We start from the raw sequence: 13,746 nt of genomic DNA on the forward strand, positions 1-13,746 counted from the left end.
ATTCAGACATTTTCTCTTACAAAAATACTTTGAGTAGGGATCATTTGCAGTCCTAATTATTTTGTTCATAATAACAAACAAATGCTGAAAGTAACAAGGCAAATTCAATCCTTTTCCAGACTGGAGGTAGGTCTTTATCCATTGATCATTCGTCAATTTTTTAAACAGTTTGTTTGAGGTACAAATAAGGACAGTAAATAATTCCAAAGACAAAAAAGGAACAGTTGAAATTATATCATGTCGTGTCTTACAAGCACTTGATCCTTAAGATACCATTGATTAAATCAGTACAAAAATATATTCAAGTTAACAATGTCATACAGAAATTCTAATTTGCAGAGAGGAAGGAAAGTGTCCTGTTAAATGTTAAGAATAAAGTAATGCTAACGCAAAAGAGAAATATAAAATAATAACAAAAGAAACAGAACTTGTTCCCTTAGCTGCTTGTCAGTTATACATTTTTTTTTTTTTTAAAGAAAAAAACACAGACCTCGGATTTCAGTCGTTACCTGGTCCAGCTAACACAAAGCCCTCAGAACGCTGCTGTGTGTCGTTACAGGCACTGACTCTGCCGCAGCGTTACTGCAAAACAGTGAGAGGTGTGTTAGCTGGCCGGCCGCTGTGGTCTCCTGCACTGGTGTATGAATAGCAGCATGAGCTTCTCAAGGTGGTTCACTGGTCACGGAAATCAGAGGTAGTTTGGAATAGTGAGATATTGCATCAGCGACTGGAAAGTGCTGGCGTCAATGAGGCATTTACTCAGAAACGGTAAAATATTGGATTTCTGGAGTATCCTAAGAGGTGAGCCGTCCTTTGGGGCTCCATCAATGAGCTCAGGTATTGTGTGTCTTGAGGTAAACGGTAGTTTTGTTCTTGCAAAGGTGAGTGATGAGGTTTGAGGTTCCCTTTAAATCAGGTGGGAGAAAGTCATGTTTAAAGCTATGTAGTAAAAAAAAGCTAATATTTTATGTACAGATTAGTTGGTTAAGTAGACATCATTGTTAAAAAAATGAGATACAGTAGCTAGCTGCTTTTTAAAAAAACCTGTTCAGCTGAATAATTTCCTGAACAATAAAATGCTTTGAAAATGTACACTAATCAGTTCAGCCCACCAAAGAGAGGAGAGAGAGAGAAATATAGTGAATAATTTGAAATGTGTTGAGACAGGGAAAAAGAACTATATTCTACTGATCACAAGCATACATTTGTAAAAGCTTTGTGCATATAAACTGCAGAGTATCCGTCAGTGTTTACGTTCTGAGATATACGTCATCCAGGAAATGGCGCAGAAAAATTAAAACCACACGAGAAACTGCCATACCCAGCGGCTCCTAAAGATGTAATGTAATGTCATAGTGCTGTGTAGATTTAGCTTTGTTTGCCCTGGTAAGCCGCTGTAGAAGAGAAGGAAGCTAAATCCCAGTTTGGGCCCAGCATTGGGCCCAGGTCATACTCCTGTAAAAAGCAGGGCATCAGGAAGGAGCCAATACTCACTGAAACAGGGCAGCCATTTTAACTTGCCAAAGCAGGATCAGTGGCTATTTTTTAAAATACCCATTTTGCCATTTTAAGCTGTGTTTAAAATGGGCACACACATTAATAGAAACAGCAATATGAAGAGTCGAAGCGTAATTCAGTAAAATCTTGAAATACGAGACCTCATTGCATTTTTAAAGCAATGATATAGTAAAGCTAATCTTCTTCTATCGGAGTAATGTTCATTTTTAATATGGGTAGCTGTATTTCACACTTTCAGACACTACAACTGGAAGTTCCTCACACAGTTTGGTTTCTAGCGCACAGTCCCCCAGACCTACAGTTGGGGCAAATAGAGGGGGTGGATCTACAGTAGGGGCAGATAGGGAGAGGGTAGGTCTTGGGGCAGATTTACATCTAGACAATTAAAAATTTATAGAAAGCCTTCCCTTTGCATAAAGGGCACTAATTATCTTTTTCATAATTAATATAGGGAATTGTTACACGCATGTATGACTGAGATAAAAAACGCTTGTCCTGCTGTGGTGACCTGGGACCACACCCACTAGTGGAGTAAGCACACACAGCTGGGCTGTGCTGGCCAATCAGCTCAGGGCTTACGAGCATGCGCATTCTGCATGGCAGAGACTGAGAAGGGGAGCCCGTCCAGAGAGAGAGAGAGAGTCTGAGAGACGGCAACCTGGCTGAGGAGCTGAGGAGCTGAAGAGCTTTTGTTGCGTTTGGTTTATCTTCTCTGTTATTTTGGTTTGTTACTCTTTCCCCAGAACCCATGAGGGGGATCGGTGCATGTTTGTTCATTTGTTTTATGAACTTGCTCTCTCTCTCCATTGGCAAATAAAATGGCGGTGAAAAGCAGAATTGCCGAGTTCACCAAAGCTGCAGCACATATTCTATCTTCTGATGGAGCCTGTTTAGCAACACTGAGGAAGAGTGCATGAGGAAGAGTGTGTGTGTTCCGCAGGTGTGTTCAGCAGGTGAGTGGGACAGAGGTGGGCATGCAGGCAGTATCTCCCTTGTCTTTGGTGGTCTGTGACTGGGGGGGGGCAGAGATTCTGCTTCAGGGTCTTTATCTGGTCGAGGAAACCCAGTCAAATACTCTGAGTTTCTCAGCGACAGGAGCAGTCTTTGAGCTTCTCGCTTGCCCTGGTCGCATTAGCCTGGAGAACTGTACTAGCAGATGAGGGGTCTGGGGGGGGGGGACATTTTGTGCGTCTAGCCTCTCACACCTCTTACAGCAGTGTCTACTCGTCGTTTAGAAAAAGAAGAGAGAGGAAGAAAGAGAGAAAGGTGAGGTTCTGCCTGTCCATTCGGCTGGAGTTTTTTTGCGGTTTGTGTTCTGAGGTTATACGTGTGCGATTATCCCAGATTTAAAAATAAAATAAAATAAAATTACACCAAAAGTAAAAGTGGAAAGACCATAGAAGTCGAAAAATAAGTGGTCAAGGCAGTGTCTCTTCCCTTGGAAAGACCAGACAGCTGAATGAGGTAGAGGTAAAATGCCACGGGTACTCAATCTTCCTCCGCAGACTCCTCAGCTTCTTCCTCCTCTTCCTCTTCCTGTGAGAAACAAAGGCGAAGGTGAATAAGTCTCTCTCACCTGTTTGCAGGTAAAGTAGTCTTCAAATCCCCTGTTTTTCCCCTCCAAACAGAGTTTAAAGGGAGAGCTTTAAACCAGGTTTGTCAGTGTTCTAGAACTCCACTGCTTTCAGTCTCCAGTAGTGACTGCGACATCAGCATTAGAATCTTCAGTTAAGAACATTCTGATCACATATTAAAGGTTTAAGAGTGAATTTAATAGAAAGCCTGGGTGTGTGGTATAGCGCCACCCAGTGGAAATAAAAGCAGGGGTGTGTGAGAGAAAAGGAGACAGTGTGCTAGGGGTCAGGGGTGCCTCCGCACCCTGTTCCCACACTGCCACAATCAGGCTGGGTTATGCATTCCCACCCAAATTATCTGCACCACCCAACAGGGGCACGGTGTTGGGGGAGAGGGGGGGGGTCCTGTTTTTCTTCTTCACTCATTACCTGTGAACACTTTCTCACAGGTAATGAGCGCATTCTCAGGCAGTCATAAATAATTATTATTAGTTATCCATTAGCTACAAGTGTGTATACAAGTACAGGCTGGATTATGAAGACTCGTAAACTAATGTATAGTCAGTTTTAAAGGCAGTTATAGTGCCCTTTTTACTATACAATTACAATACTCTAATACTGATCATTCAATCTTCCCAACATCCACTGTGCGAGTAGTATTATGCGCATCATATTTAAATGGTGAAGACTGTGCTTTTTAAAATGAAAAACGCGTCTGAAATGCAGAATTTAGGGGTCCCCCGTGGGTCCCCCCTGGGCCTGCGTTCTGTTCGCAGGGTGTGACCGGCTCCTTTGATACGGACATTATTGCCGTCTGATTTACAGCAGCAACGCTAACCTCAGCTGCAGCAGAAACCACAGCTGCTTTCATTCACTCCAAAGACATTCCTGGAGAGTGGCTTTCTGCGCTACAGAACTGACTGTGCAGAGGAGGAGGAGGACCATGTCCCTCATACGCGGCTGAACACAGGATCGAGACAGCAGGGCTTCATGACACCGTAAAGGGGCGGAGCTAGCATGCGGTGAGCTCCAGAACGTTTGGGACAAAGACTTTTGGCTCTGTACTCCACGATCTTGGATTTGTAATCGAGCGATTCACGCGTCACCAGGATGGGAACGAGTCGCGATGTGACAGGTGTGTCTGAGCGAATAACGGGAGAGACGCTGGGGAAAGGTGTTCTGGGAGGCGGTGCTTATTATAACATACCTGAGCAGGCTTTTCCTGGACTACTTGCTGTGGCTGAAAGGAAATGAAAAATATATTATTTTAAAACTTCACATAATGAACTCAGAAGTGTAGTCAAGTGTTTTTTCTGTGAATCCACCATGTGCTTATCAGAGAAACAAACCTGCAGCAGCCATTTATCTGCTAAATTTATCCATTTAACTGAACACACTGAACGTCCTGAACACACTGAACACACTGAACGTCCTGAACGTCCTGAACGTCCTGAACGCACTGAACGTCCTGAACGCACTGAACATACTGAACGTCCTGAACGCACTGAACATACTGAACGTCCTGAACGCACTGAACACACTGAACACACTGAACGTACTGAACGCACTGAACATACTGAACATACTGAACGTCCTGAACACACTGAACACACTGAACACACTGAGGGCACAGACCGTATCTCCCGCGGTGCAAATTCAGAGTCTGTTTCCAGTACACACAAAAATGAGCGTAACCCTAATAATGTCCCGACCGGAATGCACAATCTGCAGTGAAACCGCACCACACACACCACACACACCACACACCACACACACCACACACACCCACCCAGGAAGACTCGCCCCTGCTCCCTGAAATCTGCACATACTGTGGGCCAGCATCCGCAGGGACCTTTCTGCTACCTAGCACAGGTAACCCCACCTTTCCACCGCTGCACATGCTCATGCACACACAACCCCCCACAGCTGAGGAACAAGGAGGAGCCGGTTTGGGGAGAGTCATATTCTCCCCTGATGTGGAACGGGTGGGAACAGCTGGCCCCCTTTGTGCCAGCTCCCACTGGAATGCTGGGGGGGGGGGGGGGGGGGAGCTGAACAAATTCCCTGCATGACAGGAGAAAACCCCCATTCTGCCTTTCCTCCTCTGAATCCAGCCCAAGAGCACAGCTCCAACTTCCCAAAAATACACCAAACCACCAATACACCAAGTACAGCAGGAGTCACAGGCAGAGGTATCCGGTGACCGTCTTCATTAAAACGAGCGCCTCATATTCACAATATGGCCATAATGTTTTGCATTTATTCTCCAGAAGTCTCCCAAAGTCCAATTCACACTGCAAAACCGCCATTCACCCCCCAAACCGGCCATTCACCCCCAAACCGGCCATTCACCCCCCAAACCCGCCATTCACCCCCCAAACCCGCCATTCACACCCCAAACCGCCATTCACCCCCCAAACCGCCATTCACCCCCCAAACCCGCCATTCACACCCCAAACCGCCATTCACCCCGCGCGTCCGTTTCCCCTTATACACACCGCTACCTGAACCACCATCACATCCCCCTCACACACCTCTGCCCTCACACACCTCTGCACCCCACTGCCCCAGTAACACCCCACTGCCCCAGTAACACACCACTGCCCCAGTAACACACCACTGCCCCAGTAACACCCCTTTCCTGCGCTTTACCGCTGCGGGTTTAGGAGCAGCAGGAAGTCCCGCCCTCCCTGCGAATGAGGAGCCTGGCAGCCTGGCAGTAACGTCCGTGCTCCACGCTCACGGTGACGGCCAATGAGACCTGAGATACGTGCTTATTGTGTGAGAACCCGGCTCTGCATGTTCACACCCAGGCAAGGGAACACGGTTCCTACCCCATCCTGCCCTGCTGCCACTTCTGGCTGCATTAACTGGGTCAGCCCATCTGAAAGCTGGGGTACGCATGCGAGAAGATAAACAGGAAGGGGGTGTATGTGTAAAAGTACGGTATAGGTCACACCCCTAACTCAAAATGCAGACCTTGTGAAGATTAGGATTGGCGTTTAACATTTCAGCAGGCAAACATTTTAACAGCTTTGTCCATTAGAGCATTTCACACAGGTTAATATTTACTGGCCAGGAAGTCCAGGCTCAGTCCATCCGGCTGCAGTCTCTCATACGGACTGGACTGGACTGGACAGAGCATGGAGAGCACCCTCACACCTCACACGCCTCTGTTGCCTGGGAAACAGCCTCACAAACTCCACTCTTCTAGGGACTCCATCTAAGGTCCCAAGAACTAAAATATTGATCCATGTTTTCATGTTTTGTTTTTTACCTTTTTTTCAAATACTCATGCATTATGCAAAAGGTATTGTGTGTGCAGGGTAATTCCAGTCAGCTTGTGTTGACAGACGATAAGGTGATCTTAATCTTAATAATGATACTGGCCCTCAGACTCCATCACTGTTTCATTAGCCAGGTTACTCTTGGGACTTGTTTTACTGAGAAAGCGTGAGCCTTTCCGCTGCAGGGCGAAGCTGGCAGTGAGGAAAGCCAAGCACACTTCCTGTTATAATCACAGGTCACAGTGGTCCGTCTCCGCAGGACGCAGAGAGAGAGGAGGGGTCATGCAAGGACGGGCGGGCAAACACCCAGCTACCAGAGTCCCCACTGAGTGTGTGTGTGTGAGTCTGCGTGAGTGTGTTGTGTGAGTGAGTGTGTGTGTGTGTGTATGTGAGTGTGTGTGTGCATTTGCATATGTGCGTGTGCATGAATGGGAGTGTGTGTGTGTGTGCCTGTACACTCCCCCTCTGTTCGAAACAGTATTTATTAGTATTTATTTATTTTTCCCACACACATGTGCTTTTAGTCTGGGCTTTGTGTGTTTGGCCCTTTTTTAACGGTTACCTTTACGGCTCTTCAGAGACCTCATTCTGTGGCAGTAAGAGGAAAATAAATCTGCTTTCAGGAGCAGAGGCCCCATTTGCACTGGGCATGACCTCAGCACTGACCCCGAGCCAATCGCTGGCCCTGCCCCTTTCACTGGCCACGCCCCTTTCACTGGCCACACCCCTTTCACTGGCCACACCCCTTTCACCATTGTACTTGACCACGCCCAGCACTCCCGACATGAACAGGACATCAGGTTCAACACTCAGGACTCTGCCCGAAATACAGGGACATAAAACACCGTCCCAACACCCCTTGGGGTCTGATGCACAAATATTTTATCAGAATGTTTTTGCAATTTACAACTGCACAAATGAACACCTTTTACTCTGCTTAATAGGTGATGACTGCATTTCTTTATATAACTACAAATGTATTATCATCTCTGACACACCTGGAGCTATTAGAGCAGCGTGAAGCTCATCCCACCAGAGCTCACCCACCAGACCAGAGCTCACCCGCCAGACCAGAGCTCACCCGCCAGACCAGAGCTCACCCGCCAGACCAGAGCTCACCCCCCAGACCAGAGCTCACCCGCCAGACCAGAGCTCACCCGCCAGACCAGAGCTCACCCACCAGACCAGAGCTCACCCTCCAGACCAGAGCTCACCCGCCAGACCAGAGCTCACCCGCCAGACCAGAGCTCACCCGCCAGACCAGAGCTCGCCCACCAGACCAGAGCTCGCCCGCCAGACCAGAGCTCGCCCACCAGACCAGAGCTCGCCCGCCAGACCAGAGCTCACCCGCCACATGGTCAGGAGAGAGAGAGAGAGAAAAACAACCGCCAATGGTCAAACCTGACCTACAACTCGCACCTCTGAGACTGACCCAAACTCCCCCAGCCCAGCCCAGCCCAGCCCAGCCCAGCCCAGCCCAGCCCAGCCCAGCTCAGCTCAGCCCAGCCCAGCCCAGCCCAGCCCAGCCCAGCCCAGCCCAGCTCAGCCCAGCTCAGCCCAGCGAGTAAAACACCACATGTTTGTCTGGGGGGGGTCTGGGGGGGGGCCGGGGGGGGGGGGGGGTCTGGGGGGGGGGGGGGGGGTAGACGGGAATCTCCAGGGCACCAGCCCGGCTCATTGTCATGGCCCATGGAATGCCTCCTCCAGTTCAGCCGATCGTGAAAAGATCCCCGTTCGTCTGCCTGGCCTGGCCCCCCCAGACCCCCCCTTACACCCCCCCACAGCCCCTCCCTGCCAAATGGAGCAGTGAATGGCAGCTATCAGGGCTGAGCTAAATCCCCCGATTAGGAGGAATTTGCTCAAGGCCCTTTGTAGGGGAGAGAAATGTCCGCGGCGCTGTGGAATGTGGAACATTCCTGGCAGGACAAGCGCCCTTTTGTTGCAGGTTTGGGGGGTTCTGCAGGAAAGAAAGGCAAAGACAAATTGGATCTGCTGCGTTTAGAGAGCCAGTTCTGTTTGAAGTGAATTCAGTTCCCAGCCTTCCTGAAAGGGGGGTGGGGGGAGGATGGGGGGGGGGGTTAATAACTCAAGTTTTAGTTTTATTCTATCCAGGTTTTCAGTTTGTGGGTTTTTTTGTCTTTCAGGCCTGGTTGGCTGGTGGGTGGTGTTTTTTTTTTTTTTTTTTTTTTTTTTTTTTTAAGTGAATGGGAGCAGCAGTGTGGCTGAAAATAGCAGCAGCATTACCCCACTCCCATTTTACTCATTATACTGTGTTAACTGTGCAGCACAGCCTGTGCCCCTCTCCCATTTTACTCATTATACTGTGTTAACTGTGCAGCACAGCCTGTGCCCCTCTCCCATTTTACTCATTATACTGTGTTAACTGTGCAGCACAGCCTGTGCCCCTCTCCCATTTTACTCATTATACTGTGTTAACTGTGCAGCACAGCCTGTGCCCCTCTCCCATTTTACTCATTATACTGTGTTAACTGTGCAGCACAGCCTGTGCCCCTCTCCCATTTTACTGTGTTAACTGTGCAGAACGCAGAAGCCCGGCTCATTTCTCTGTCCTTACAAACCCGCCCGCAGCCCGCGGAGGGACGAGCCTCACGCGCAGACTTCACTTCCTCTCCGCAGCACCAGGTCAGTGCCGTCCATGACACTCATCCTGGCTGCTCCGCCAAAGCCCATTTTCAGTTACCCAGGGTTCAAAGTGCGTGCCTCTGAGCCTCCCGCGCCCAAACGTACAAACGGGGACGCTGCTGCACAATCAGAGAGTCTGAGGAGCGAGAGCCAGAACGTCTGATCCGCTCACACTGCTGCAGGCATTCAGCACAGAGTCCTCCCCACAGACACACTGCTGCAGGCATTCAGCACAGAGTCCTCCCCACAGACACACTGCTGCAGGCATTCAGCACAGAGTCCTCCCCACAGACACACTGCTGCAGGCATTCAGCACAGAGTCCTCCCCACAGACACACTGCTGCAGGCATTCAGCACAGAGTCCTCCCCACAGACACACTGCTGCAGGCATTCAGCAGAGTCCTCCCCACAGACACACTGCTGCAGGCATTCAGCACAGAGTCCTCCCCACAGACACACTGCTGCAGGCATTCAGCACAGAGTCCTCCCCACAGACACACTGCTGCAGGCATTCAGCACAGAGTCCTCCCCACAGACACACTGCTGCAGGCATTCAGCACAGAGTCCTCCCCACAGACACACTGCTGCAGGCATTCAGCACAGAGTCCTCCCCACAGACACACTGCTGCAGGCATTCAGCACAGAGTCCCCACAGACACACTGCTGCAGGCATTCAGCACAGAGTCCTCCCCACAGACACACTGCTGCAGGCATTCAGCACAGAGTCCTCCCCACAGACACACTGCTGCAGGCATTCAGCACAGAGTCCTCCCCACAGACACACTGCTGCAGGCATTCAGCAGAGTCCTCCCCACAGACACACTGCTGCAGGCATTCAGCACAGAGTCCTCCCCACAGACACACTGCTGCAGGCATTCAGCACAGAGTCCTCCCCACAGACACACTGCTGCAGGCATTCAGCACAGAGTCCTCCCCACAGACACACTGCTGCAGGCATTCAGCACAGAGTCCTCCCCACAGACACACTGCTGCAGGCATTCAGCACAGAGTCCCCACAGACACACTGCTGCAGGCATTCAGCACAGAGTCCTCCCCACAGACACACTGCTGCAGGCATTCAGCACAGAGTCCTCCCCACAGACACACTGCTGCAGGCATTCAGCACAGAGTCCCCACAGACACACTGCTGCAGGCATTCAGCACAGAGTCCTCCCCACAGACACACTGCTGCAGGCATTCAGCACAGAGTCCTCCCCACAGACACACTGCTGCAGGCATTCAGCACAGAGTCCCCACAGACACACTGCTGCAGGCATTCAGCACAGAGTCCTCCCCACAGACACACTGCTGCAGGCATTCAGCACAGAGTCCTCCCCACAGACACACAGGCATTCAGCACAGAGTCCTCCCCACAGACACACAACACTCAGCGATAAGAGAGATACTGATCAGCCGTGATAAAATAAACATTTACACGGATAATGATCAGGCAAGTGAAACGGTTGGGGCAAAGCACACGTGACTGTGCACATGTAGACACTAAAAATGCAACAACAAAAAAGCGTCCTAACTGAAAATGAGTAAAACCCATCTACACAAAAACTGTGCAGCGGCCGACACAGACTAGCACAGTTAGAGACGTTTTCAGTCCAGTAAAGTGATAATACTCCACCTCTGCACTGTACTAACATCACGTAGTACACATTATTATAACATGCCCGCGTGCTAACTCATGTACACTCCACAACCTTATTTTTATGACTGGGAGTGTGTGAATGGAAGGGGGGGGGGGGTGCACTGCCATGTCAGAGAGGATGATTAATGTCTATCAGCACATAACCTGCTTACTGACCCCCCCCCTTCACACCAACACCCCCCCCCCCCCAACAAACAAAACCATTTCTACCGCCATTTTCCTTGAGAAAAGTCTTTACGGCATGAATATTACACAAAAAACACACATGCACTCAAATTCTGGAAAATTCCTAGTCAGTTTCAGGTATGTCACAGAGCACGCCAATCTACTTCCTGCTCAGGGCTATTTTTGGCTACGCTGAAAAAGCAAGACCCTGGTGCGAGACCAAGATGCATCACCCAGCAGATGTTCAAATACGTCCTTTTCTGGAACGCCCCCGTAGAACACAGAGTAAAAAGCACAGTATATTATTATTATTATTACTATTATTGCAGCAGCTTTTACTGTGGATGCCTGCATGATGACATCAGCTGTGTCACGGCTAGTCCATAAAATTTCAGCTGCGTTTGATCTGAGGATCATTCCCCTGAGATTGACCAGTGCGCCCTTCACCAGCGGGACGACCTGGCTCGCCAGCTCCAGGGAAACGCAGCGATGGAGCACTGACGGAGCGGACCCACAGACTGCCACTCAAACAGCGCAGTCTGCCCCCCCCCCCCGCCACAACGTTATTTGAGTTGAGTATCTGGTACGGCCCTGGAGTCTTTGGCTGTGCCCTGCATGCCCAGCCCACCCAGAGGGCTATAGGAGCCTGCAAGGATGTTACATTTAACCCTGGACTGACTGACTGACTGACTGACTGTCTGTCTGTCTGTCTGTCTGTCTGTCAGCCACACCTCAAACAGGAAATGGACTCTGAGTCTGAGCAGGATGACAGCTCTGGACTGCAGGACCGCCAGGTCATCAAAAACATCCACCATCCGCACCCTGCAGTACAGCACACACACGCGCTCACACACACTCACACACGCACACACACACACGCACACGCGCTCACACACACTCACACACGCGCTCACACGCTCGCACGCACACGCACACGCTCGCACGCACACGCGCACACACACACACGCGCGCACACGCACACACACGCGCACACGCGCACACGCACCCGCACACGCACACACACGCACACACGCACGCACACACGCGCACACACACGCGCACACACGCACACACACACGCACACACGCTCACACACGCACACGCACACACGCGCACACACGCACACGCACACGCACGCACACGCGCACGCACACGCACACACACACACACACGCGCACACACGCACACGCACACACACGCGCACGCGCACGCGCACACGCGCACACACACACAGTTTTACTGTGTTCTGGAGAGCGGTCATGAGCACACATGTTTCAGCTCTGTAATGATTAACCCGTAAGTGGCAGCTGAAGGCTCTCTGGTGCGAGGCGTTCGTTAGCATCCTGATGAGCCGCGACCTCTGGCGCTCTGGGTCATTACCTCCATACCAGCGCCGTGCGACCCTACGCTCTCACCTAAACAACCTTTTACTTCCTCAAACAAGTTCAAACGCCAGAGGAGGGCTGCGATTGGCTGACGACCCACGAGCCAACAACGTGGCTGAGGTAATATCACTTTATCTTCATAATCCATAATATGTTCCCTTCCACATATGGGCTTACAGATTCCAAATTATTGTTTTTTATTCATTTATTCATTCATTCATCCATTAGTTTTTTTTGTTTTTCAAATGTCTGCATGCTCATCGCATGAATCCTCTAATTTATTTAAGGGGAGGTGACAGTACAGGAAACAGATTTGTCCACGCCGCACTTCCTGTTTTGTTTCTATGGCGATGCGGAATTTGGCAGAGGCGTAGGGCTTGGACCCTGACCACAGGGTGGCGGGGTGGGGCGGGGTGCGGTGTGGGGGGGGGGGGGGGGGGGGGGGCGGTCCCGCCCGCTGGTTGGGAATGTGAACAGCAGCCAGCCGAGTGAAGACTCTGCACAGGACAGATTAGCCTGAGAGAGACACCCTCTTCACCAGCTGGGGGCGTGCGTCTGTTTCAAACCTGTGCCCTCTGTGGCAGGGACAGGGGAGCGGAGGACACCCCCCTGGGGGCGGGAGCGGGGCAGGGGGGCAGTTAATCGGGGGAACGTTATGGTCCTGGCACAGGGGGTAGGATTTGGGTCTGAGCCTCAGGATCAGCTGGCGCGCACACACACACACACACACACACACACACACACACATTCCTAGAGAGAGGGGCTAGTGGACAGGGATCCTCCTCTTTCTCCTCCCCCTCCTCCTCCTCCTCCTCCTCCCCCTCTCCCTCCACCCCCTCCTCCCCCTCTCCCTCCACCCCCTCCTCCTCCTCCTCCTCCTCCTCCTCCTCGCTGTTGGCAGGGTGAGTGTGAGGAGGCGCTGCAGCAGCTCCTGTAGCAGGGGGATGTGCGGTAATGAGTTCCAGGAGCACACTGACTTCCCCACACGGGAATGTGGGGACCGCTGGCCCCGCCCACATTCTCCCGCGCCAAGCTACAGCCGCCAAACACGGGCCGCAGACACCCAAACCCCCCCACGCCCCCCCGGCCCACACCGCCCCCCACGGCCCCCCCGGCCCACACCGCCCCCCCAGACCCCCCCACCCCCCCCGGCCCACACCGCCCCCCACGGCCCCCCCGGCCCACACCGCAGCCCCACACCGCAGCCCCACACCGCAGCCCCACTTCATTCAGGAAAAACAGGCTGATCCTCCGGCCGAGCTCAGGGTGTCCCGAGGTCTCTGAGTCAGCTCCGCACGTGTGTCACAGGCCCCGCCCCCATCAGGACAGCGTGCTGCGCCGGGCCTGCTTCTGACTCAGCCGGGACCGCTTCCTGTTTACCCCCCCCCTCCCTACGGGCTCCCCCCCCCTTATCCCTACGCACGCGGCCTCACTGAGTCACACAGACATCACAGGACGCTCGCCGCGCTGGTCCTACACCGCCCCCCCCGCCCGTCCGCCCCCCCGCCCCCCCCCCC

The 13,746-nt window shown here is 51.7% G+C and overlaps 1 protein-coding gene across 2 annotated transcripts in view; it reads right to left on the bottom strand.

The window, feature by feature from the left end:
- Positions 1-108: 108 nt before the first annotated feature.
- hmga2 (high mobility group AT-hook 2) overlaps positions 109-13,746 on the bottom strand; it is a 28,638-nt gene continuing 15,000 nt past the window's right edge. For both annotated transcript variants that reach the window (XM_035401260.1, XM_035401259.1), the window contains 2 exons: positions 4,300-4,332; positions 109-3,054 (listed from right to left, as the gene is read on the bottom strand). In XM_035401260.1, coding sequence (XP_035257151.1) covers positions 3,007-3,054; positions 4,300-4,332 — 81 coding nt within the window. In that variant the 3' untranslated portion in view covers positions 109-3,006. The remainder of the gene's footprint in view (positions 3,055-4,299; positions 4,333-13,746) is intronic.

Source organism: Anguilla anguilla, chromosome 19, assembly GCF_013347855.1.
Source record: "Anguilla anguilla isolate fAngAng1 chromosome 19, fAngAng1.pri, whole genome shotgun sequence".
NCBI lineage: Eukaryota > Metazoa > Chordata > Actinopteri > Anguilliformes > Anguillidae > Anguilla > Anguilla anguilla.